The following is a 26942-nucleotide window of genomic DNA, read 5'->3' as shown; positions in this document are numbered from 1 at the left end:
TCGTACCAAACTGATTTTCTGGTGACCTCTTGTAGTATGTTTTCTAATTGCAGTGCTGAAAACAAAAGAAGGTCCAAACACGTTCAGAAGAGCCTGAACCCAGAATGGAACCAATCTGTCATCTACAAAAATATCCACCTGGAACAGGTAAACTACAACCTCGCAATCATTTGCACACGTACATGTTGCAGATATCTAGAAAACCAAAAGAAAAATCTGATTTCACTTTATCGGAATATGCTTTTTTTAAGTTTGAACATTTCAGATCAGTTTTGAGATTTTAATTATCTGAAAGCTCTTCAGAGAGAATCTCAGGCTTTTGGTGCAAACAGGGAAAAGTCTGTTGTCTCCCAGGAGTGCTTTAGTCTAATTAAGACCAAAGAGCTTCCTGAGTCTGTGGTGCCCTCTGAGGCAGCTGCAGACAGATGTGATTGATATGTTTTTACTGGATTATTGAAGCGGGGCGAGTGGTTTGTAATTGAGAGAGAAAGACAGAATGCAGGTAGGTGAAGCTTGTATTGAAAACCATCTGGATGTAATGCTTAATGTTGCATATCGTGTTGGAGATGTTTGCTGGTTTAACAGAAAATAGAAATTTTCTTACTCAGTATTTTTGACTTACTTTTCAGTGAAAGTATAACGTATAATGTATGAAAGAAAATAATTTTACTTCAGAAGCAAAATTCCGAGATTCAGAATCTCTCAAAGTCTATTATACTCGCCATGGCTGTATTTATTTGATTACAAATGTAGTCAAAACAGTAATTTTGTGAAATATTATCACAATTTAAAATAACTCATTTTAATATATTTTAAAATGTAATTTATTCCTTTATTGCTAAGCAGAATTTTCAGCATTATCACTCTAGTCTTCAGTGTCACACAATCCTTCAGAAATAATTGTAATATGCTGATTTGGTGCTCAAGAAAATATTTTTTATTATTATTATCAAGGTTAACAATTGTTCTACTTAATTTTTGTGGAAAAATGTAGAGAAATTTTAAAACTACAGAATTTGAAATATAATTATTTGTAAGATAATACATTTTCTCTGTCCCTTTTGAATAAATTGTTTTATTTATTTATTTTTATTTTTTTGAAGTTTCTTTTGAAGTTTTAAATGGTAGTGTATGTTTTGAAATACAGCTTCTCAAGGAATAGTTCAGTTGAAGTTACTTAGAATGACAACATTAAAATAATGTATGGTGATAGTCACAAATTCAATCATCTTGGCATTGAATCCTCTGTGTTTGTGTGGTGTGTGTTTAGCTAAGAAAGAAGACACTGGAGGTCAGTGTGTGGGACTACGACAAGAGCTCTGCCAATGACTTCTTGGGAGAGGTGAGAAGCTAAAAGCTTTAAACACACTTTGAAAGAATAAACACCAGGTCCAATGTGTGCTAAACGATACAGAAGTGTGTGTGTGTGTGTGTGTGTATATATGTTATAGATTTTTATTTTATACCAAAAATCATTATGATATTAAGTAAAGATCATGTTGATTAGTAATATGCATTGTTAAGAATTAATTTGGACAAATTCAAAGGTTATTTTCTCAGTATTTAGATTTTTTTTTTTTTTTAATCAGTGAACAATAACATTCATGGGCTTTGTAGGTACTAATTGACCTGTCTAACACGGCCCAACTGGATAACGTCCCACGCTGGCTGCCTCTGAAGGAGCAGAGTGAGGGCGAGCATCACCGGCGTTCTCACTCGGGACAGGGCCGCCAGCACTCTCCCAAACCTCATGGAGGACACGGGAGCCAGCATTCCCCAAAAACCTCTGGTCACAGCAAGGAGGACTCACCCAAATCCTCGGTCATCAAAAGCCGTAGTCACGGAATCTTCCCTGACCCTGCCAAGGGTAGGACCGCAAGTCGCATAGAACTTCAGCCACTTCTCCTTTCACATTTCCAGTCGTGACGTCCTCCTCTTTTCCATCCTTCTATTGCTGTCATTTCTATGCTTTCTGTCCTCTCTTCCACTGTCTTTATTGTTTGCTTTCACTTGATATCTTCACTTGATTGTTGCTTTCACTTGATATCTCCATCCTGTATTTCTCAAGCTTCCTAGCTTTGGCTTCGTGCTCTCCATATATGTGTGTTCAGTTCACAACAGCGCTGAGCTCACCAGCGCTTCACTCCAGCCGCCTCACACAGGATGTGACAGGGCCGCTCTGACAGGAAGCAGCCTGCTTAGATGCTAACTAGGGCACAATAGTTGGACCTTCAGTATCACATTAGTTGTGTCAGACTAAATAGAGACTCAATTTCAAATAACCTAACATAATAACTGTAGAATAAAAATAAGTATGACTTTTTGAAGAATTAAAATTAATAAATAGGCAAAAGTAGGGAATGAAACACCCTTGTGGTAATCTGGTTCTGGTTGTTTTAGACACGCAGGTCCCTGCTATTGAAAAATCTCACAGTAGCCCTGGCACGTCGAAGCCGTCCCTCTCCGAGGGCCAAGCTCGCCCCCACGGAGGCCCCCGTGCTCATGGCAAAAGTGGTACAGCCCGGGCACACCTTGATGATGCCACGGCAACGGCGGAAGCTGCCGGCCAGCAGCCCCGTCTCCAACCAAGTAAACGACGCAAATAAAACCTCCACAGCATGGCTGCCTTCACTCATCTGTTCCTCCTTCTGTTCTTCTTCACTGCCCTCTTTTGTTTTTTCCCTCCTTCCCTGTTGTTTTCTGGTTTCTCCCATTGTAATTCCTCTGGTCCCACTGTGGTCACAGTCTGTCAGTTCACTTCCACTTCGCCTGTGTGTTCTCACCGGTGTGTTGGGAACGCATCACGTTTGCAAAGATACAGGAACAGTATTATTCTTTTTCCAACAATTTTAATAATCATAAAGCTAAACTGGTTGATAAATTTAAAGTTTATTATATTTTGAATTAATGAAATATACTTTCACTGCACCCTTAAATTTGCGTCTTTTAAACTTCCTGTTCCTGTAACGCAGATAGCACGGCGTTAGCCAAGGTCATGTGTTTGATTCCCAGGGAACACACAATAAGCATATGCATAAAATAATGATTAAATATATTATGACGGTGAGTCTGAGTCCAACCCTAAAATATCTTCACAAATAAATACAGTTTCTGACCTAGTCAGGCACTTTGCTGCCGTTCACAGGATGCTAACTAAGATTACCAAGACCTGTCAATCGCTGTGAGGAGATCTGACCGCACATGTCAGGCACCTAGTTGGTAGACTTGTGCTTTTGCCCAACAGGGACATGTTGAAACCTTGCCACTAAGGCTATTTTAGAAATAACCTACTCAATTTATCATTTAATTAAAGATAGACAGCAAATGGCCATCCCTGATCAGCACACACATACATATCGACATGTTTTGTCCCCTCGAACCCTTCACCACAGCCCTGACAACCTTTCTTCGAACTTCTCTTTTATTTGTCCCATTGAGTTGGTTACTGTCCCAGACGGCTGGCTTTTCAGCAGCTTCCCCACTCTACCGAGATGTCCATGCATGTGGCCACCTGCTCCTTATAGCACCATCCCACCCTGCCTCCACTCTCTCTGCGGCTCTAGCTGGCCTACACTGCACCTCAGTCGACGCTGTAAGCGTACTGTGGCTGCATGTGACTATGACCTACAGTTAAAGCTGGTGGTGTCCATTTTGTGACAAGTTCATACTCTGAGTCTCCATCTCGCCTCCCTTCTTCCCTCTCCAAACCTCCCCTCCTTCTCGCACCCCACCCCATGACTGATATATGGCCCCAGCCCAAAATGGCCGCCTCGACCCGAGGCACCACAGGCACAGCGTAGTTGGTGTGCTCACCATTCAGAAAGCCCCGTCCGAGTCGCCGGCCAATGAGATCCCTGACAGCCGTCACCTGACCCTCAGGAAAGCCATGTCTGATGAGACGCCACAGCCGGACGGAGGTGAGAGTTGATTGCATCTCGTATGATTGCCGATGACAGCAAGAGAGAGAGAGCGAGAGGATGTTGAGTTACTAACGCACATCTTAACTAGCGGAACTAGCTAAGGACACTCTGTTTGAACTGCAAACGGTGCTTTTGTGCCCACAAAGGGCACTGAGGGAAGGGGATGCTATCCGAAGGGTCCAAATGAAAGTGAGCAACTGGATCCTTTTACACAAAACTGCTACAGAAGATGATCAAGGAAGTAAATTTGAAGTTATGATAATGTGAACCTGGTTGCTGCATCATTACCATTTGTTTAGGTGGTGTCAAACATCCCACGACTAAATATTTCTTTACATATTTACATAAGTAGAAGTTTAACAACATGCAAGTTGAAATACATTTTAATTAAATACACAAAAAGACAATGTCTGAGATTTTTTGCATTAGCATTCATTAGCATGACTTTTGCTATAAAGTAAAAGGCCTGTTCTCACTGAGATGAAGGTTTGGTGCAAAAATCGGGTGCAATTAATAATATTTTAATTTGAATGACTGACATCTAATGCATGTTCAGATCAGAATAGACTTGCCATTAGTTTGACTGAATTTATTTTAATGGAGAGTTATTCTAATCATTTTTCCATCACACTAAGTAGAAAACTGGCCAACCAATAAGAGTTGAATTTTTGGGTCATGTGCTCAGAGGCACATGGTGCTATTGTTACATAAAACAAAAACTTGGTGGCACTCACAAAAACGCAGTTCTGTTAAGTGACAATGAATAGCAGATAAAGAATACAGACTCTTTCTCTGTACTATTGTAATTGCTATTGTTGATGAATGAATTTGTCAAAATAAAACTTAAAAATTAATCATAACAGCTGTTTGAAAACATTTAAATGCTGATTACATTTTTTCTCCATGATAAGCGAGTGTCAGAAATGTACAGTTGTGCAGATTTTGTGTGTTTTTATTGCAACATTTTGAACAATGAACACATAAAGGCAATTATGACAAATATCAACATTCTAATCAAATACTACAACAAACATTAGAATATTAATATAAAAGCTTTTCTGTAACCTACTGCTAGAGAGGGAAAATGCATTTTCATTCAGGCCATTTGCAGGTTTTTTTTTTTTCAGGTTGGTCTGAACATTCAAATTGCATATAGGCTGATTTTTCATGTCAACAATCATGCTGGTATGAACAGGCCTGAAATTTGGAGAGTCACAATAGAGTAGCAGTGATGCTACTCTTACAAATACGTGCAAATGCCATGCGACCTTCGAAGTCCTCAGTTTTTCAAGTGATTGGGACCTAGTGATGCTCACTTTCGACTGGAATCTGCTTTCTGCCACTTCACAGGAAATTCATGCAGCGAGTCTCAGTCTGCTTCAACAGTCCAGCAACATGCTTCCTTAAAACCAGGGGACAAAACAGTAGCGTTAAACTATGACAAACGCTAGGAGGGAGCGCCAACCCCCTGACCATACCAAGAGATTCTTATTAGCTGCCTATTTTTAGCATTACTGTTGCTGAATCTGTTTGAAATAAGACTATGTGCATGAATTAAATGCCAAAATCATGCATCCCACGTCACACCATCACCATAACTTTCAGTCAAACACTGCATCAACATAAAAAAACTATTTAAATATGATTAATCGTACTCAACCACAATTAAAATAAGCTTCTAAATTCTAAAAGAATTAGCATAATGAAATTACTTATTGTACAAAACTCAAATACACAGTTTACTAATGAACAGTTTAATTTATTGTGTCTGTGCTTTTGCTTCTGTCATCTAATGTCTGCTTAGCATATCTCTGTCTGCGGTATTTCCTTTCATTGATGAAGTGCTGCCATGCTTTCTTTAAATGTTGCCAACAGTATCTGTGTATGTGTGTGTGTGTGTGTGTGTGTTGGGAGTGGATATGTGAATATATACCCCTATGATTGACATTTACCAGTTGCAAACTAGTAGTAGTGTTTGTGACTCATGCAACTCACATAGTCCACTTCAAAAAACAGCGTCCCGCAGCCATAGATCTGGTGATGCTCCTGTTACTGCAGCCTCATTGGACAGCGGTCTGAGTGGCAGTGCCTTTAGCCTTTTGGATGAAGAGGGCGGGACCAATGCAGTAGATAGTGCTATCTTCCAGGTCCCCAGACTGTGAGTGCTTTACCATATGACTCCCTTAATATTTACTAATCAGTCAAAGTTTGTTTGAAATATTCTACAATTTCATGGTTTTATTTGGTAGAATCTAGACTGCTTTTTTATTTTGTATTTATTCAAATCCCTCCATTTTCTTGGCACTCCATGGGTTCTCTGACCTGATGTTGTTTATTATTCAGTGGAAAGATTCCAAACGGCACTGAAGCTGTGAAATCCGCTCATGGAGATACGGAGGGTAATGTTTGCATGGGATGTTGTGTGGTTTTGTGATTAAAAAAAAAAAAAAAAAAAAAACTTTGCATGCATGTGTCAATAGCAGGGTATTTGGGAGAACAATGTGGCAGCTAAGAAGTTGAATTTCTTTTCTATTATATATATAAAATGTATTATCATGAAAATTTCATTAGATCATACTTTTATCTATACGGTTCAAAAGTTTGTGGTTTGTAAAATGTCTCAATATTTTTCAGAGAAGCCTTTTATACTCTCCAAGGATGCATTTATTTGATCAAAATACAGTAAGAACAGAAATATTGTGAAATGTTATTTCAATTTTAAATAATTATTTTCTATTTTATATACTTTAAAATTTAATTTATTCCTGTGATGGCAAATACCATCATTTAACATCATAACTCCAATCTGCAGTGTCACATAATCCTTCAGAAAACTTTCTACTGTACTGCTTTGGTGCTCAAAATGTATTTCTGATTATCAATTAGAAAATAGTTGTGCTGCTTAATATTAAGTCAAAACCATGATGTTTTTTTTTCCAGGATTCGTTGATGAATAGAAATCAATTTAATGCATCCTTGCTGATTTAAACCATCAAGTGCTTCCAAAAAACAAAGTCTTAGTAGCCCCAAACTTTTGAACGATATTATATTCTATATCAAACTTTAATCTATGAATACCAGTAGACTAATAGTTCCCTCTGGATTCATCTGTTTCCTCTGCCATGTTATTTATTACTTTCTGTATGCTCCTCATGGTCAGAGATACACAGAATGTGTTAGGAAGAGATACAGAGATAACGGATAGGAAGAAGAATTGCCATATCGATGTGTCTGTGCCTGTTTAGGTAAGACTCAGGTGATAGGGGAGCTAAAGATCGCCTTGAAGAAAGAGATGAAAACAGAAGGAGAACACCTGGTGCTTGAAATCCTACAGTGCAGAAACATCACCTACAAATTCAAGTCTCCAGACCACCTCCCAGGTAACAAGACGCACTACTGCAAACATGTTCACTCATACTATGCATCTATTTGATATATGGTTGATTTACACATTGTCTTATTGATATAAACTTGCCAAATGTTCTGAAATTCCTATTTCCTGTTTAAACAGGACTTGAGATAGGAAAGCTTAATACTTACTGTTGGTGTTGTTTTACAGACCTGTATGTGAAGCTCTATGTGGTGAATGTGGCCACTCAGAAAAGAATCATCAAGAAGAAAACCAGAGTGTGTCGGCATGATCGTGAACCGTCTTTCAACGAAACTTTTCGCTTCTGCATGAACCCTGCAGGTCATTCCATTCAGGTACGTCAGAAATTGACAAACTAGGGTGCTAAAGTTTGACCCAACTTGAAGTAGTGATTCATATTTATTCCAACCCTTGCAGCTCTTTCTTGTTTCAAATGGAGGCAAGTTCGTAAAGAAGACCCTAATCGGCGAAGCCTACGTGTGGCTGGATAAGGTAGACCTACGGAAACGTGTGGTGAGCTGGCACAAGCTGCTGGCCAGCACAGCTCAGATCCACTCTTAAAGACGGCGATCGGATGAGGCACAAGGACAGACCAGGCAGTGGAGTCGCACATCCCTCCCACACTCTTTGGGACTAAACCAAGCTGAATTTGGAGGTTGACACAGGGAGCTTCCCTACTGCACTGGCATGTGTGATCGTGTTAATCCAAGCCATTGAGAAACAGGCGTATAATGGTGTTTACAGAAAGGATCTGACACTTAGTGACACGATGCAGATCTTTAAGTTGGGAAAAGCTCAAAAAATTGAGCAGGACAGTCACACAATGTGTTCATATACCTATATGTGTACATGCACTTTCACAACAACTTACACTTATCTACACATATTTATACAGATGTATGTATAATAATGTGTGTACACTGGGCCACAACAGACAGTTAGATAATAGAGTGAAAGTATATTTATTTCAAAGTTATTTTTCCCGTTTGTGCATTATTCATATGAGATATTATCTACAGATAGAGATAAATATCATATACATTATTTTTGTATGATAGAGACAAATTCAGTTTTAGATATTTATCGTTATTTTACATTCCCTCTCAGATGTTATTATGTGTTGAAAGACCTGATATTTAAAGCATATTATCATTGGAATTAGAAGAGTATTTTATGGTATATTATAGACAGATTTAAATGAATGAAATATGATTTATTGGGTGTTGTGATGACTCGTTGTGTCAGTATGGTTATTTCCACTCACAGAATACTTTAATCTTTTGCTTTGTGATACTGAATTCATCAAAGCCAGAGATACAGGTTCAAAGTTCTAGGAATGAAGAAGCAGATAATTACAAAGAATTTAAACTTTTAAGATAACTGCCAGACTTATGACTCACACAGAAATGAATAGGAAATTGAATAGAAAGTGTTCACTGATTGTCCTGATTCGCTGTCTCATTTGATGAATGTGACAGTTGAAATATCTCCAGTTTGCAGCAGCATCAGTTGAAAATGTCAAACCCAGCACTGTTATATAATTTGCACTTTTGTGTCAAGCATTTTACAAAAGTAGGTTGTAAGTTTTTTTCTGAGTTTTCCTCGAAACAGCAAACACATCCTGCCATTTAAAAGAGTCAAACACTGTCAATCCCCCAAATACTCATACACATCTGTTTCTCTTACATACTCAAGGAATAGAGTTCGAATGGGTCAGTGTAGTGTCTGTCCGCATCATATTGCTGATACAATGTTGATATTATGTTTTATTAAAAAAAATAGAAATAAATCCTAACACTCAGGTTTCGATGAAAAGGCCTTGCTTAAAAATTATTGGCTGATCTTTGTTCTAAGCAGGTTCTGCTTAAAGGTGATAACAATGAGGATCAGAGTGATAACATCACAATGTGTTCATTTTTAGTTTAACAGATCATTTTGGCAAACTTTAAATTTCTTCTTGGTTTACATGTCTTAAAGGACATGTTAGACGCTGAGTGCACAATCTCATACTTTCAGAAGAGTGTGGCCATTTCGCAATGCAGACACTTGCAAATGCCATTAGTATTAATACGTAAGTTGTTTCTTGTTGTTTTTTTATGCCTTTAAATTTAGGATTTTTGGATACAAACTTTACATAAAATAACCCAGCCATTTTACAGCTCATGCACTTACTGGTGTTCACTCAAACACCCAGTGCCAAACTACCAAAATCCACAGGTTCCATGTATGTTATTCTATGCAACCGAAAAAGCATCTGGTGTACTTATTGTTTAGTGGTCAATAAGTACACCAGATGAAGACGAATGAGGACTTTTTTTTTTCTTTGTATGTTTTTTATTTTTTTTTACGTGGTAAATAGGTTTGCTTTTATATTTGGTTGTCTTTTGCCTGATGCTTGTTTAATTAACTTTTTATTGCTATTTTGATGTCATATAACAATGAGTTTGCAAAAACGTAGGGTTGATTAACCTACTCAATTAAATAACTACTAGTTTTGAGAATTTAGTTGTACATAAAATGTGTTTACAGGGTCATAGCAGGTCATCTTATGTTGGTCATTCACAGTGTCTGGAAAGAAACACAACTTTCTCACTGCACTCAGCTTTATATACAATGCGCAGCTTTCACTATATATTCTGATGTCCCAGAATGTGTTATAATTTTGTATGTTTACAAATTAGATAGCAATCATATAACCAATTGTCACGTGAATTCATCTTAACCAACGCAGCCTCCTTGAATTATTCGCGCATGCTCCACTTTAACTTCGCCACACTAACCTTCACCTCTGCAAAAAAAAAAAGATTTAAAAATAAATAAATAAATTGTGTAAATAAAAATTATAATTTTCTTTTTGTACAAATAAGATCTTGTATTAGTTGTCTGGTTCAGCGAAGAGCATGTGTGAGAGAAAGAAGCAGAGCGACTGTGTTTGATCTGTGTTACATGTTGTACATGTACATGACTAGGGTAAAAGCTCTCCTCATGCTTGCCTCTGACAGAAAGGACTTGACCTGCACAACAGACACCGATTTAACCCTGTATAATAACGAACAGATTTGGACCTCACTGACTCCAAGTAGAATCAGGAAATGTATGGTGTTTTCACTTTGGATGTTGCATGTTTTGTTGGTGGTTTGTTCATATTATTTTTGTGTCCAGATTCTATTTACAAAAAGAGAATACGATTATGAAAAATTTATCAGATCTAAATATGTATGCTTACTGTACAAAGATATAATCCGTCTGGTTTTCCACTTAATGTAAACTGATGAAAAAAAAACTGTCATGGTTTTTGTGGTTGTACACAAACGGTATTGATAAATTATGCAAATTGTGCTGTAATAAAAGGCTAATGCCCCAAGTCTAAATATTAAATGATATATGTAAAATTTTCCCTGATGTGAGTTCATTTGTAAGCCACCCCCCCCCCCTCTCTCTCTGTCAATGTGTCATCTATCTGTCTGTATCTGTCTTTCTACATGAAGCTGTATCTATCTATCTGTTTGTTTTATATATGTCTATCTATCTGTCTGTTTTATATATCTGTCTGTCTGTCTACCAGTTTGTGGGTAGGAAGAAACACGAAGACAGGTAATGTCATAATGCTTTTTCTTTCTTTCTTGTTTTATAGTTTTATGAGATTATTATATTTTACAAAGTAAAAAATAAATAAAAACATTAAGAAAAAACGAATAACGTGACTTTTATTTTGAAGAAAACGGTGGGTGGTGGTGTTGTTGTTAAATGTTGGAAGTTAAATGTAGGAACAAAACACATTAAAGCACATAATCAAATCAATTCAACATGGAGAGCTGTGCACAAACAGTCGTCCGAAGCAACTCAAAAAACATTCTGTCATCTAACTTACACTCATTTTGGGAAATCTGGATACTTTAGTGCTATATGCTGTCAGACATGGACACATTGATATGTTGCATCATTTAGTAGAGCAGCTCAACATGGACATTGAAGTGTACAACGACTTCTTCGAGCACTGCACGAGGCTTCTGAAGGGAATTTATGAATTTTCATATAGTGAGTCAAAACCTTCTTTAACGCCTTCGATAGCTCAGTTGGTAGAGCGGAGGACTGTAGAGGTTCAGCATTGATATCCTTAGGTCGCTGGTTCGAATCCGGCTCGAAGGAAGTATTTTTAGTCAATTGAAAAAATACTGCTTGTTGCTGTTTATATACATTTGTACGTCATATAATATCCGTGTAGTAAATGTTAAGTAAAACCATAAAGGATTATCTTCGAAATAAAGCTGACATGAATGGAATATTATGAAAACTGAAATAAAATAAGCTAAAGCTGAAATACTAACATTACTAAAACTGAAGAAAAAGAAAAAACTAAATACTAACTAAACTAATAGAAATCATAAAATCACATTACAAAATTACTAATGTACTATACTAATATAGTATATATTTTACAGTTATAATGTGTGCAGTGTACACAATTCCACGCAGAACATGTTGTATTTTATTTATGGGCAAAGAAGTACTGTATATTTTGTGAGTGATTTTTTCATATTTTTATTTTCATGTAGCTTTTTTTTTCACTTTTCATTTTCAGTTTTTTATTATTATTTCTTTTTAGCTTTAATTTAAATTTGTTTTGTTTTTTTATAAGTTTTACTTCAAATTAAAATGTATTTAGTTGCCAAGCCAACATTTCTTATTTATTTATTTTAAGTTTAAGTTTTTTAAATCTAATATTTATATTTATTTTTTTATTTCAGCCTCATTTCGATTAAAGAACATCATTTTTAATAATTTTTCTTATAGTTGATAATAACACTGCTTCGTTCTTCATTTTAACAAATCCAACTTCTAACCTGTTTGGGACCCCTCTTATGATGGCCTGTACCCGTTGAAACCTCAAGGTCATTTTGGAGCTGCTGAATCATGGTGGTAACCCAATGCTGTAGAACAAGGATGGATGGAACTCATTCCACATTGCATGCTGAGAATGAGATCTAGCCATCATACACCACCTCCTACTGGCCAAACCCGAGGTGTGGAAGACAAAGTGCAAGACTGGCAGGACACCTCTCCACACTGCTGGTATAGTATAGAAACACATGAATGAATGCTTTTCCAGATTTCACAGATTTGCCTTCATGTGTCTGCTTTTTTTTCTCCCCCATGCTATGCACGGCTGTGAGGATGCAGTGAAGATTATGCTTCAGAGGTAACATATTTTAAGTTTGTGTGTATAGCATAGTGCCTGCTTATTTTGCTCACATTGTTTGCATGTTAATTCAGTTGTAGCTATGTGCCTGATGAGAAAGAAAGTTGTGGAGTCACACCATTTATGGATGCCATAAGAAATTAATTGCTCCTTGAGATTCACCAGGTAAGCACATATTATCAATATCACTCACTTTATTTTTCTTATATTAGATATAAGCATATACACATTTATCTGGTTTATCTCCTTCAGCGGTAGATATTATAGTTGCACAGACCCTACACCAGGCCTCTGTAACTGCTCAGGAAGAAGCACTTTATTTCCTCGTGCATAATCTTGGTATTGATATAAACTTAAGAGCCACAAAACTGAAGCTGACTGCACTGCACTACGCCGCTAAGGTTGTATCTATTGCATTAAACATGAAGCACAGTTAAGGTAAACACATTGTCTCTTCTAATCTGGTTTTGATCTCAATGCTCTTCTTTCAGGAAGGTCACACATGTTTCATAAAAACACTGCACGCCCTGGGCGCTGATCTACATACAAGAGACACAAAAGGAAGATCAGGTTACACTTTTCAGTGTATTTCATCGCATGCCGCCTTAGTGAGATGCCATAATTGGAAACTTTTTATAACGTAAAGTGATTTTTTTTTTTTTAATGGTTTGCAGCTCTACATATGGCCTGCATTGGACAGAATGTGGATGCCTTTAGGATGCTGCTGCAATTGGAACTCAGATATACTGAAGACAATACAGGCAATACAACAAAACAGTATGCCAAAAAACCTCAAGACATTAAGGAGATACGGACTATAAGTGTCATTTCTGTCATACAATTTAAATAGCTAAAAATGATCCAGTAAAATGTTATGTTTTAGAATAAATAGGCTATATCCAAAAATCCATAATAATAAATTACACATCCAAATATTTCCTTTAAATTATATCCTTCAAATATGTGACTAGCACAGAAGGAGTTTGCCTGCACACATCAATTTATCTGTGCAGCAATAGTTGTACAGTATTGTCATATTGGACCTATTCAAACCGGCCGATGGACCGTTCATCCACCGAATAGGACAGAGTTTGCGTGCAGGTGCACACATTTTCCCGATAAGTTTGTTTTTATAAATCCCGTCAATTGCGAAGGAATTGTCGTGCGCCTCTTTCATAGCATGTTTTTTGCGTATAAGTGAGGCCCTTGGTGATCAGGAGGCGGAGCATTTGCCCACGACGATTGACAACACAATCCACCAGTCGCATCTGAGAACGTTCAATCTAGCACGCCCTGCCCACTTTAGCTGCACCCACTCGGGGGTGACGTGCCAGCGCACTTCTTTCATTTCCAGCTTTGCAAAGATCTCCATTTTCTTCGGGCAGACGCGTAGGAAAAGAGGATTAAAGACGAAGAAAAATGAATGAAGAGTACGACGTTATCGTGTTGGGAACCGGGCTGACGGTAGCAGAATATTATTTTATACAAATATAATCGCGTATATGTTGAAAAAATCATAAGAAAACCACAGTCAGAGGCTGTTTCGATCTTGCTAGGCAGTGGTGTTACTGTTGCATTCATTTTAGGAGGCTAATTACTATCTTGCTGATTTAAGCATAATGCTCCTCAGCAGCCAGTCGAACTCTTATCAGATATGCTAATTAGCAACAATGCTACCTTTAGCCTCAGGCTAATCAGCATTCATTCTAACTATACGTGATGTGCTAATCTGGCTGAATGCTAACTTTAGCATCAGTTATCTATTGGCGCTCAGCCGCGGCTAACGCTGCTTCACAGGCCTCGTTTACAAATTTGACGGCGTTTTGTAATTACGCAATATTATTTAATGTTATAAAATAGCTGGTTAATAACGCACTAAGAAACTTATTGTGTTTTGTTGTTTTAGTGTGACATTTTGGATCACATATCTCTAATGTAATGAGGCTTTCATATTGTGACAGTGCTAACTAATGTTACACAGCGTGCGTTCTGTGTCTAGGTAATACATTGTCTTTTATTGTTTTTGATAACGGTTTTCATTTTTCCTAAAATCATATAAAAGTATGCATTTGTTCTGCTATTTGAAAGTAACGTTATTATATAATGTTCCCAGTGGCTTCCTCAATAATCTCAATGTTATTTTTTACAAGAACTTGACTTAGTAGTTATTGTAAGGGTGTATGATCGTTTAATATATTTTTTATTTAAAATGAAATTACACAATGAACCAATTTTTAGATGACATATTTCGTCAATATAGTTAAGTAAACAACCACACCCTCAAGTGAAACAGAAAACCTTCATTACATATTCTATTGCAATGCTTTATATGCCTGTTCATTCAGCCAGAAAGTTGGTATATATATATAGAGAGAGAGAGAGATAGATAGATAGATAGATAAAATGATACACAAATGTTGTTACCCAGATCAGCCAGGCTTTTCAAAATGACTCCATAGTATACATTATTGTGTGCCAGGAAAACCCCGTGATGAAAACTATTCCTGGCTGCTACTGTACTTTGCTTTTCGGTCAAACTCATTTGTTTGGTGTGACAGTCCCTGGAAACCTTTCTTCCTTGTGGTCCAAACAGGATCGAGTACACCGTTTTTTGTTTGTTTCACTTATTAAAGTAAGAAAACAAGCACCCACATCTCCATAAACATGCATTTGGAATCTCATAAAATTTTAAACTGTTATCCGTACTAATCCTAAAAGACTCAAGTATGCATTAAAACCGATGTTGCATTTTATTGAATGTGGATATTGATTATTAAAATTTCATTGCTTTTACTCAAGGCCTGGGTTAGTGTAATGTGTCTAAAGAAGCCTATACAAAGTTGTTCCCCTAAAACAGGAAGTATGGGAAGTGAACATAGGACGTTTTTGTGCAGAGGTGATTTAGGCTATCAGTAGAGAACCAGAAAGGCGTTGGTCCGCTTTGTAGAGGAACCGAGACTGACGTCCTCTGTTTAGTTCTGCAAATCAGGCAAGAATGGTAAGCTGAGGGTGGCATGAGAGTGAAAAATGAGCAACAGTGCTCCCATCTCGGCTGTTTTAGGAGGAATTCCACAGTTTCTGAGGCCACAGTTTCCTTGAGCGTAGTAGGAATCTGGTATTACATGGCTTATTGCGTAATCCCTTTAGCCTGAGCTGGAGAGTGTAGTGGCTGGAAGTTAGGAGCATTGATGTTTGAACTTCTCTGAGTTCGAATAGAACAAATGTCAAGAGTCTTGCCTGTTTTAAAACGCGCAATGATAGGAATTCTAATACTGGCTTGTTATTCTTTGTAAATTTTATAGTAAAAAGCTTGTTACTTTTTCACTTTCTTTGCATTTTCTTTTTTTTTATTGGCCGCTATGTCGTCTCGTTTTGTGTAGACACCTCTTTCTCCACATAATGTGATGAATCATCTACAGTGGATTGAGGGGAAAAGGCAACAAACAAAAGAAACATGATCAAATACTGGATGATTGAGCTTTCTGTTTAGAAGAGTGGGAGAAGTGTTTTACTGGAGTGTGATCGAGTCGCTGATAGTCATTTGAAGCCAGAACGCTGGATCCCAGCAGGTGTTTAATGTCATGAAAGAGGAAGAGAAATGTCAGGAGCATTTCTTAGGGCCTTTCATGTGACTGTAGCCTGATTCTTTAGTACGGAGAAGCAGGTGGTGTTCAGCCGTTTGGATCTACTGTACACTTTACAGTGAATGTTAACATTTAACCCTTATTGCTACAAAAAAAAAAATATCTTTGGATTTTAGTACAGTCATTTTATTTTTTAAGATTTTTCCTTTTAGTTATAAATGAACTCATCCTTTGAGATGAGGGCAGTTGAGTCATGAACATTTGAGGCGAGGACATTATGTGGACATGAGAAATTGGTGCATAAAAATTTTAACTGCCACCATAAGGCATATTAAGTCGTTTCTATAGTCATGAGGGTTTTGTTCGGACATACTCTTTCCACACAAGAGTTTCTGAATTAATAATTACATCAACATTTTACAGTACCACATATTCAGCAGCTATGATCAGATGAGAAATAGGTCTCATTGTTGGTATCCCAACCTGACCTGTTCTAGCTTAGCAGTGTGATGCAAAGAAGGCGTTGTCTTGTTTAGATATTTTCTTACATATTTGTAATGCTAAGGCCTTGGCTTATCTCCACTCAGAAGGATTTTGTTACTCTCATACCTCAACTGATCATCTGCATTGAATGATTTGTGAGCCGTAATGAAGAAAAGAATGTTGCTTGTTGGAAAATGAGTTACTGTTAATGGCTTTGAGAGTACATGTCATTGTGAATTGTGTCATTCAGTGGCTTATGTTACGTGTAAAGTCCATTCCATCACATGATCTGTAGGTTCACTGTTTATAATCACTTATTATGGCCTGTGAGAGGACAGTGTTTCAGTGTTTCTTTAAATGTCCATGCTTGTCTTTTATATAGCCTTTTTTTTTTTTTTTTTTTTTTTTTTTTTTTTTTTACAAAGCTTGCTGTCATAAGCACTGTAAACATTTTATGATAGTGTTGATAACTAAAACAATAAAAATGTTCTCGTTAATTAAAATAAAGCTGAAATCAAATGTCAAAATTACACAGAAAACTTGAAAATACTGAAAATAGCTAAAACAGAAATAAAAATAAAGACACTAAATTAGTGCTCCAGACTAACTATTTCTACTAGGAGTGCTGTAGCCCCTGACTAAAACATTTGTAGGAGCACAAGCAGAAAATTTAGGGCCAAACCTTAAACTAGCCTGCAATGCAATCATTCACATTTCCCCATTTTAACTGTAATACTGATAAATGCTTTGATAATAAATAGACTTAACTCAAGAGGAAATTACAATGTGCAGCATGCTTTTAATTTCGGAAGGATATGATGTATACATGATAAAATAAATATCGTTTTGCATTAATAAGTGCAGTTACTAAAAATATAACCTGTTAATTTCTTGTTTATTTCATGTTTATGCACATTTGACAGTAAAGCACAAAGTTTGAGTTGGGAAGCTTACAAAATTTATTTTATTAACAACAGTATTGTACAAAATAAAAATTTTATGTAGAAAGGGTATATAATGTACTTTTAATAAATGTACCATTATTATTCTATAGTTTGTATGGAACTGATCAACAACTAGACTTGTGCCTGTATTTGGTAATCCGATATATCACGGTAATGAATATGTATGATATTGTTATTGTGGGCACTTCTAAATCCAGTGAATAATTATATTACAAATTATTCTGAATTTGGAATGCATTTTAAAAATACTATTCCCATCAACTGGTCAAAATGCACAAAACCGCTGCATGCTGCTTGAAAGACTTGTGCACTCTGATGTAAACAAGTGTAAGAGAAGCACATGGAGGAACATGTGAGAGAGGAGCTAAATGAAAGCACATTCACACTCTGACAGCAGATGGTGCTAAACTGCAGAATATGTCCTTAACCTGGAAACCCCTTAAATAAACCAGCTGGACTACTTTCTGAAGCATATTTAAATAATTTTAAATAGCCATTCAGATTTGTGTATTTGCTATGATGTTCATCACAGTGCCAAATACTTAGGGTTAAGACTTAATCTGGACTACAACGTGCCATAGATATAGTTTGAAAATGTTTTGATTCTCTATTGTTAATTCACACTTTACATCAGGACTTCATTTTTAACATTAGTTAATTCATTGGTTAACAAACTGCCAATGACAAATTCTTCTGAACATTCATTAATCTTCGGTATTCCAATATTTAATAACACGTTGTTAAAATGTAAAGTTGCAACTGTATTATTTAATGAGCAAACATGAACTATGATTTGTATTTTTTTTTTTTTAACAAAGATTAATAACCTATGTAGCAGATGTAGCTATTGTGAATGTTAATGGTTAACTAATGAGATTGTAAAGTGATACCTATGAGTCTTTATAGTTCTTTTGCACTTTAATCTGTGCAAAACTTTGTTTCTTTTATTGTTTTATTTTATTTAAATGTTCAGTTATTTTTGTTATTAGAAAAAGTTATTTAACCTATTATACTATATTTTGAGCACTTTTTAAATTGAAATTTCAATACTGTTATAATACTGTTTACCGTGATAAAAGCATGATCAATTAACCGGCATATCCCTACCAACAACTTCAGGGATTATGAGCACTTTGCACATTTATTTGCACAAAGCAATTTGTAACTTCTTTTATTTCATACACAAAAAAAATAATGTTGTATGAAATGAATGTAATAACATTCAACTATTTCTGCCACAACACCATGGTTCTAGTTAGCGTTAGATTATACAGAGATCCGTGCAGAATTTGAATGCTTTTCATTAGATCTCGCATCAATCTTTATTCATTCTGCAGCAAAATCAAATGCTTCTTGCTTCTCACAGCGCTGTGTTATATCAGTTTAGCGAACTCTACTTTGGCTCCCAAGTAAAGCTGTTCTGAGCTCGGACCAGTCTTTTTGCGATGCGCAGCAAGGACCGCAGCTCAAACAAGTAGCGCGATTTATTTTCAAATTAATTTTATTTGCTGTTAGATGTTACTCATATGCAACAGAAAGGTTACCGGTACTTCTCTGAACTAACGTCATGATCACTGCCACTAGATATAAAGAAAACATTGATTTTACACTCGGTGCTATTCAATGGCAGTAATAAATAAATAAAATTATATATATATATGTATATGTGTGTGTGTGTGTAGTTATTGCACACTGCTGCTCGTAGACTAGCTCCAGTGCTCATTGCTGCGATGCTAAATGATAGCAACTTCACCAACTCTCCACTCATTCTCCTCGGACCATGCATAGGCTTTGACGGACATCAGTTCTTGACAATTCCTCATTTGCCCTCTCACTTCTGGCTCGATCGAAATTACACAGCTGCGGGCAATCATACATGTTGGCTCTTGCCACCTCTTCCTCATCCCAGTCAGTTGCTATAGTTCTGATGCTGCGTTCCAGGCAGGGTTTTTGAGCTCGTAATCACTATTTCATACCACTACTAACGACTTTGTACTGTTCCAGGCAAGTTACGCCAAACTTTCTGAGCGCAAGTAATTGTAACTAGATTATTTATTTTATTGCAACGTTGCATTCACCTAAAATCGTTTTTTCAACGTGTACTACTTGCATAAACACTGCATCCACAGGCAGTATTATTCGTTGTTTCGTGTGACCTCGGAACTCGGAGTGCATCGATCTAGTATGATACACGAGTACACGGGTGGGAAGTCATGGATTTGATTGCCGTTCCAGTGCACTTTCATGGGTTTACATTTGCATTTACATTTATTCATTTAGCTGACGCTTTTATCCAAAGCGACTTACAATTGCTATATATGTCAGAGGTCGCACGTCTCTGGAGCAACTAGGGGTTAAGTGTCTTGCTCAGGGACACATTGGTGTCTCACAGTGGATTCGAACCCGGGTCTCTCACACCAATGACATGTGTCTTATCCACTGCGCCAACACCACCCCTTTAAGGGGTTTAAGGTTTAAGGTTGGAAAAACACGGGTTACGGATTGCCTGGAACGCTGCATCATACTAGCCTGAGGCTACATTTCCTCGACTTCTCCCCAACATGACGTCATCACAGAGTTGCGTAAAAAAAACGTTAATACCAAAAACTTAAAAAATAACTTTAAGACCATTTTTGAGACATTTTAAAAATGATATACATATCTTGAGTGATTTATGTACCCGTTAATCGAAAGTGGTGTTTAACCTGCAACATGGCCTTTAAGTTGTTTTTGCTACAGTGATAGACAGTTTATGATTAGTAAAGCTCTCTGTTTCAGTTCTGACATTCTTGTAAAGCATAAAGGACGTTCCTCTGCTGAACCCCTTTGATCTACTCCACACTGATATTGAAAAATGTGCTAGGGCTTGCTTTAAAGGCATGTCTACAGGATATCCATCGGCTAGGATTGGTTCTATAAAACGAGTAATGCTTTGCTAAAGTCAAGGACAGTATGTATAATTGTATTTTCCCCAGAGATGCAACCTGCTTCAAAACCACTAAATAATTGGCATTCAGTATATTATGCAAACCATGACTGCATTTTGAATGGCCTGGGGTCATCATGGTCACATGTCTGAGATATGTTGTACTGAATCTGCATTCATGTGTTTCCTCTAGGAATGCATCCTGTCTGGGATCATGTCCGTGAAGGGGAAGAAGGTTCTGCACATGGACAGGAACTCGTACTATGGAGGGGAGAGTGCTTCCATCACCCCTTTGGAGGATGTAAGTCACTGTTTGAGACCACAGCTATTCTCTAAATCTCCACAGACACTAACATTGTCTTTTGGTTTTGTCACAGTTGTTCAAGCGTTTCAGCCTTCCTGGCAGCCCTCCTGAGTCCATGGGAAAGGGCCGCGACTGGAACGTGGACCTCATTCCCAAATTTCTAATGGCCAACGGTAGGAAGCGACAACACCAAACTTTACATTTACATTTCAGCCATCACTTTTTGGAATCTGTTATCTTGGCCAAATACACATGTTCTGGATCGCTTTGTGCCAGGCACTGCTGGATCCCTCAGTCACACGTATCCTGTTGCTTAGCAGTTTTCTTTCACTCTTGAAGTGCTCAAGAATACAAAGGATGATGATTGTCCTTTTTGTATTCATAGGTCAGCTAGTCCGTATGCTGCTGATCACGCAGGTGACGCGTTACCTGGACTTCAAAGTGATTGAGGGCAGCTTCGTCTACAAAAAGGGCAGCATCTACAAAGTGCCCTCCACTGAGACTGAAGCTCTGGCATCCAGTAAGTGACCGGTTTATGATTCAGATTACCTTCTGTTGTTGTTTTTTTCCACGTTAAACTGGCAAATTCAGATTGAAACTGGTGAGTTCAAGCTAGCTATTGTCAGTTTTGTATGCATTGTTCATCAGATGTTCATTAAACAGGCTGTGGCTGACCCATGGTCCTGCCATCTAGAGCTTGAGTCTACAGCCAAGTAGGCTGGAGTGTTTTATTGTCTGAACTGAGTTATTATTTTAAACTAAAACTATTAAAAACATTTTTGGTAATTTAAATGAAGCTGTCGTGAAATAAAATATAAATATTAGATTTAAAAACTAAGTTGTTTCACTATTTATACCTAGAAATAAAAACTGAAATAAAAAATAAATGAAGGGTAAATAGAAAATGTAACAGACAATAGGGGTGCAGAAATGTAATTTCTAATCGCCATTACAGTTACGGATGCCACAATTACGTAATCGTTCAAAGCTGCAATTAATCGTTCAAAGTCGATTTATGTTATTCTGCATGCTTAAGATATTTGGTATAAACATCATTCAATGAATATTGTGATAATCGTAAATTAATAATCGCAATTACAATTTCAAGGGAATAATCAACAATTATGATTTTTGTCATTTATTGTGCAGCCTTAACAGACAATTTAAAATATTAATAAAAACTATAATGGTATATCAATTAAATCACCCTGGTCTGCTATGAGTAGATGAGGAATTACAGTGAAGTGATGAGCTTGGACATCTCGCCTTACTTCCCTTTTAATTAATTTTGTAGCATAATGAAATTATTGTATTGTGACGAGTCAGCTGCCTCCTCCCTGATTATCACCGGCACCCCGTCCTAAATCGCCGCCCTTCACCAGGCTCCCGACTGGAGTGGGTGTGTGAGAGGAGGGGCGCTGGACGAGTCAGGGCTGGCGGCGTGTGATGGGGCACACCTGAAGGAAGTGGAGCCTCATTACCGCCGCTGTTTAAAAGCCCAACGCGCCTCTCCTCAGGAGACCGGTCTCTTCCCCGTGCATGCACACTGGTGTCCTCGTGGGTCCAGGAAGGGTGCGTTGAGGGACTCCCGCGCCACCAAGACGTGAGCTGCCGGACCCGCGATCCGGAGGAGAACCGCACCCGTTTACACGGCCGACGGGCCAGGATGCCGGGCCGTCCATCCCCTACCAGCGCCGCGGCCAATGAGAGAGACGCGGCCGCTAGGAGAAGCCGCCGCCCCTCGCGCCCCGGACCTAGGAGGGGATCGCGTGCGGCCGCCGGACTCCGCCCCTTGCCTGGACCCTTCCTTGATGAACACTGCCCGACCTACACAAATCCCGCAGCACGACGAGGACACCAGATTCCCTGTTATTTTGGACACTTTCCCCCTTTGGCCACTTTTATTCCCTGTGTTTTATTATTTCTGTTAATAAAAGCCTCTCCGAGGCCTGACGCCACGCCCACTGTGTCTGTCTTGTGCTCCTCCCGTGACACTGGTGGAGAATGCGGGCAAGGCGGAGCCTAGACAGCGCAGTTGGGAAACATCTGGTGACGTCACTCCCTCTCGCTCGCAAACGTTCGTGAGAACCCGGACTGGGACGGAGGAAAACTGGGGACAGCCTCCCAGCCACACAAGGGGTAAGTGACTTTTCCATTGTCATTTTACCCTGTGGTTGGTTGAGGCTGTCACTAAAACCTGGTTTCTCTGTCCCTGTTCCGGTGCGCTGCGAGAGGGAGGACCGCCCGGAGAGGAATCCCCGCCCACTCCGACCGTTTGGAGCCTGGTTGAGGATGGTAGCACTCCCGTGTGGGCGGCGCCCTGATGACGGGGATGTCGCTTGGGAGGGGGAATGTGACGAGTCAGCTGCCTCCTCCCTGATTATCACCGGCACCCCGTCCTAAATCGCCGCCCTTCACCAGGCTCCCGACTGGAGTGGGTGTGTGAGAGGAGGGGCGCTGGACGAGTCAGGGCTGGCGGCGTGTGATGGGGCACACCTGAAGGAAGTGGAGCCTCATTACCGCCGCTGTTTAAAAGCCCAACGCGCCTCTCCTCAGGAGACCGGTCTCTTCCCCGTGCATGCACGCTGGTGTCCTCGTGGGTCCAGGAAGGGAGCGTTGAGGGACTCCCGCGCCACCAAGACGTGAGCTGCCGGACCCGCGATCCGGAGGAGAACCGCACCCGTTTACACGGCCGACGGGCCAGGATGCCGGGCCGTCCATCCCCTACCAGCGCCGCGGCCAATGAGAGAGACGCGGCCGCTAGGAGAAGCCGCCGCCCCTCGCGCCCCGGACCTAGGAGGGGATCGCGTGCGGCCGCCGGACTCCGCCCCTTGCCTGGACCCTTCCTTGATGAACACTGCCCGACCTACACAAATCCCGCAGCACGACGAGGACACCAGATTCCCTGTTATTTTGGACACTTTCCCCCTTTGGCCACTTTTATTCCCTGTGTTTTATTATTTCTGTTAATAAAAGCCTCTCCGAGGCCTGACGCCACGCCCACTGTGTCTGTCTTGTGCTCCTCCCGTGACAGTATGTAGTACAGTTCTGCAGTTCTTCTTTTTTTGCAGACTAAGTGAGCTAGCATGTGTTTGGTTCCCCTAAAATACATCCCTTCAAACAAATGCATGCTGTCATAGTATCTTTTTTTAAAACATTTTTCAATCATCTTTCAGGCCTCATGGGACTTTTTGAGAAACGACGATTCAGGAAGTTTCTCGTGTTTGTTGCCAACTTTGATGAAAATGACCCAAAAACCTTGGAAGGAGTGGACCCAAAAAAGACCACCATGCGAGATGTGTACAAAAAGTTTGACCTCGGGCAAGATGTTGTTGACTTCACCGGCCATGCTCTTGCACTCTACCGCACAGATGAGTGAGTCGAAACCTCATCTACTTTTTGAAGAAATTTCACCTAAAATTATGATATCAATGGCTTGTTTGTCCCATGAAGTTAAAGCTGTTTGTGTTGTCTATCTGTCCAGCTACCTGGATCAGCCCTGCATAGAGACGATAAACAGGATTAAATTGTACAGCGAGTCTTTGGCGAGGTATGGCAAGAGTCCATATCTGTACCCTCTCTATGGCCTGGGAGAGCTGCCCCAAGGCTTCGCTAGGTGAGTTTCCCCCAACTACTTCCTCTGCTACTAACGTTCACATCATTTTTAAACCTGTCTGTGTGTACTAGCAGTTTATTTGTGTCACTCACAGATTAAGTGCCATTTATGGAGGAACATACATGCTGAACAAGCCCATTGAGGATATAATTATAGAGAACGGCAAAGTGGTGGGCGTCAAATCTGAGGGCGAGGTAAGTTTCTGTTGCAAGCGGTGGGAAATCTAATTTATCCTTAAAATGTGCTTTGACTTAAATGTTGTTTATTCTTCACGGTCAGATCGCTCGCTGCAAGCAGCTGATTTGCGACCCTAGTTATGTCATGGACCGAGTCAACAAGGTTGGTCAGGTGATCCGGGTCATCTGCATAATGAGCCACCCCATTAAAAACACCAGCGATGCCAACTCCTGCCAGATCATCATTCCTCAGAACCAGGTCAACAGGAAGCATGGTTAGTCTTGACATGAAACCACAGCGCTTGCATGTTGATGACTCTATTTTTTTTTTTTTCTACATTTATTAAAGGCCTAATACACTTAACATAGATATTGACATGCATCAGTTATTTGCCACCTGCTTACATTTTATATAATTGACAAATTCAGCTTCGCCATCACAAGAATAAATTGCATTTTGAAAATGCATAAAAATAGAAACGCTATATTAAGTTGTACTGTTTCACAATATTCCTGTTTTTACTGTGGTTTTGATTAAATAAATGTAGCATTAAAAAAAAGCATAAAAAATATTACCAACCCTAAACTTTGTAAAGGTGCAGTATTGTACATTAAAATCATCTCCTCCTTTTAGATATCTATGTGTGCATGATCTCTTACGCACACAACGTGGCAGCCCAGGGTAAATACGTAGCCATTGTCAGCACCACTGTGGAGACCAATGACCCTGAGAAAGAGATCAAACCAGCCCTGGACCTTTTGGAACCGGTTGAGCAGAAGTAGGTTTGCATGTCTGTTTGCACTTGCTATTGTATAAAACTTACTTTGACATGCATGCAGTCAGATAAATAAAACCATGTGTGATCTTTTTGCAGATTTGTGAGCATTAGTGACCTGTACGCACCAAACGATTTGGGATCTGACAGTCAGGTAAGTGTTTACATTGTGCTCGCTTGATATACAAAGTGTAATTACAGTACTAAGTTTTTTATCTGCACCCAGGTCTTTATCTCTCGCTCCTATGATGCCACAACTCACTTCGAGACAACCTGTGATGATATCAAAGACATCTACAAGCGAATGACGGGCACAGAGTTTGACTTTGCCGAAATGGAGCGCAAGAAAAATGACATCTTCGGAGACGGTGCTGACCAGTAAACTAGCTCCAGCTGCTCTTGAATATCAGATATTTAGGCGATCATAATCTTAAGGTTAAAAAAAAAAAAGAAAAAAATTGCAACCAAACTGGGCGAGCTGGCTATCCAAGCATATGTTCTGCCCATAATGGAATTTCATTTAAACAGTTATACAAATTTAGCATTTTTGGGGAAGAAGGGGAGAAGGTTCTGCCAGTCTGCTTTTTATAATCAGGAAGCAAGATCCATTTTGCACTGATTGTTTATCAACGGCCTGTATTCAGTTTCCATCATGTGATCTTTATCTCAGCCTGCTTAGACATGGTATGTAAAAAGTCCAAAGATGCCAAAAAAAAGATGTATTCAAGTTGATGTGAAGAAATGCATATTTTAAAAGTGTATTGGTGTTGGCTGTAAAGAAAATAACCTTAAAGGGGAGGGGGATGGGGTTTGCAAAACTCCAAAATGATCTGTTTTGAGTTTGGCCAGGTTTAATAGCACATGGTTTAATTTTTAAAGGAAACCATCTACTTCTAAGATAACTTCCAGGGATTATCCATTATTCTATTTTCCTAGAAATTACAACTGGTGCTTAAACTGGCATCCTGAATATTTCGTTTGCAATATTTCTCCAATTACCTAGGTTTACAGATCGAAGGGATGTATCAAGCACACACAGTGTAGATAATCTTTTATGTAATCCCTGTCCAACCACAGTATTTGTTTTGCTCAATATGCTCATGTGATTTAACATAACTGACCCCCCAATTAGCTGTAAATTGTGCTACTTGTCTGAAGGGCCGGGGTTTCTTTCAGCTTTGCCTTGCATCTCTTTTCTGATGGGTTATGTGTGATTCAAAGGCTACTACATGGAGGTAATCACACGTCAGTGGAAAAAGCTGCTTAACTGTAAGTCTGGAATCTGCTTGTCTAGTGTGTATCAGGGAGCTCTCCTCCCTCACCTCAGAGCAGAGAGCAGCAGGCAGTGTCACTTCAACAGCTCTGACATGTTAGCAAGGACCAAAATGTCTATGGCAGTATTGATATGACTGGGGCCCTGTACAAAATATCACCAATGTTTTAAAAAAGAAAAACAAATGCTGAAAGATGGGGCTCAAATGATTTCTGTACTGCAAAGTAAAATGTTAACTTGTGGAAAACTGACTTTGTGTTTATTTTACCCAATAGGTCATGCTACAAAAGCTGTAATATCACTTTTTTTTTTTTTTTTTACGATCCTTTAATAAAGTTAAATAAAAGTT

The 26942-nt window shown here is 38.9% G+C and overlaps 2 protein-coding genes, 1 long non-coding RNA gene and 1 other non-coding gene across 4 annotated transcripts in view; all 4 read left to right on the top strand.

The window, feature by feature from the left end:
- The window catches only part of LOC127976268 (protein piccolo), a 50378-nt gene extending 39692 nt beyond the window's left edge, over window positions 1–10686 (top strand). The window contains exons 18-27 of the mRNA XM_052580566.1: window positions 54–147; window positions 1271–1342; window positions 1618–1867; window positions 2401–2589; window positions 3756–3917; window positions 5937–6078; window positions 6264–6319; window positions 7166–7300; window positions 7480–7625; window positions 7708–10686. Of these exons, the coding sequence (XP_052436526.1) occupies window positions 54–147; window positions 1271–1342; window positions 1618–1867; window positions 2401–2589; window positions 3756–3917; window positions 5937–6078; window positions 6264–6319; window positions 7166–7300; window positions 7480–7625; window positions 7708–7851 (1390 nt within the window). The 3' untranslated portion in view covers window positions 7852–10686. The remainder of the gene's footprint in view (window positions 1–53; window positions 148–1270; window positions 1343–1617; window positions 1868–2400; window positions 2590–3755; window positions 3918–5936; window positions 6079–6263; window positions 6320–7165; window positions 7301–7479; window positions 7626–7707) is intronic.
- Window positions 10687–11092: 406 nt separating this feature from the next.
- LOC127976261 (uncharacterized) lies at window positions 11093–13341 on the top strand. The gene is made up of 7 exons (XR_008157761.1): window positions 11093–11328; window positions 12183–12363; window positions 12472–12490; window positions 12565–12655; window positions 12743–12891; window positions 12982–13060; window positions 13165–13341. It is a non-coding gene; the product is annotated as an uncharacterized LOC127976261 (long non-coding RNA).
- Window positions 11352–11439, top strand: trnay-gua (transfer RNA tyrosine (anticodon GUA)). Its single transcript is given in 2 exon segments — window positions 11352–11388; window positions 11404–11439. It is a non-coding gene; the product is annotated as a tRNA-Tyr (tRNA).
- A 428-nt stretch (window positions 13342–13769) lies between the features above and the next one.
- On the top strand, window positions 13770–26840 carry LOC127976234 (rab GDP dissociation inhibitor beta). The gene is made up of 11 exons (XM_052580520.1): window positions 13770–13954; window positions 20642–20749; window positions 20826–20925; window positions 21138–21272; window positions 23929–24127; window positions 24237–24368; window positions 24463–24562; window positions 24648–24819; window positions 25179–25323; window positions 25420–25474; window positions 25547–26840. Exons 1-11 carry the CDS (start codon window positions 13910–13912, stop codon window positions 25700–25702), a joined length of 1347 nt encoding a protein of 448 aa, XP_052436480.1. The 5' UTR covers window positions 13770–13909; the 3' UTR covers window positions 25703–26840.
- Window positions 26841–26942: the final 102 nt, after the last annotated feature.

Source organism: Carassius gibelio, chromosome A4 (genome assembly GCF_023724105.1).
Source record: "Carassius gibelio isolate Cgi1373 ecotype wild population from Czech Republic chromosome A4, carGib1.2-hapl.c, whole genome shotgun sequence".
NCBI lineage: Eukaryota > Metazoa > Chordata > Actinopteri > Cypriniformes > Cyprinidae > Carassius > Carassius gibelio.
This window is presented reverse-complemented; position numbering and strand designations above follow the sequence as displayed.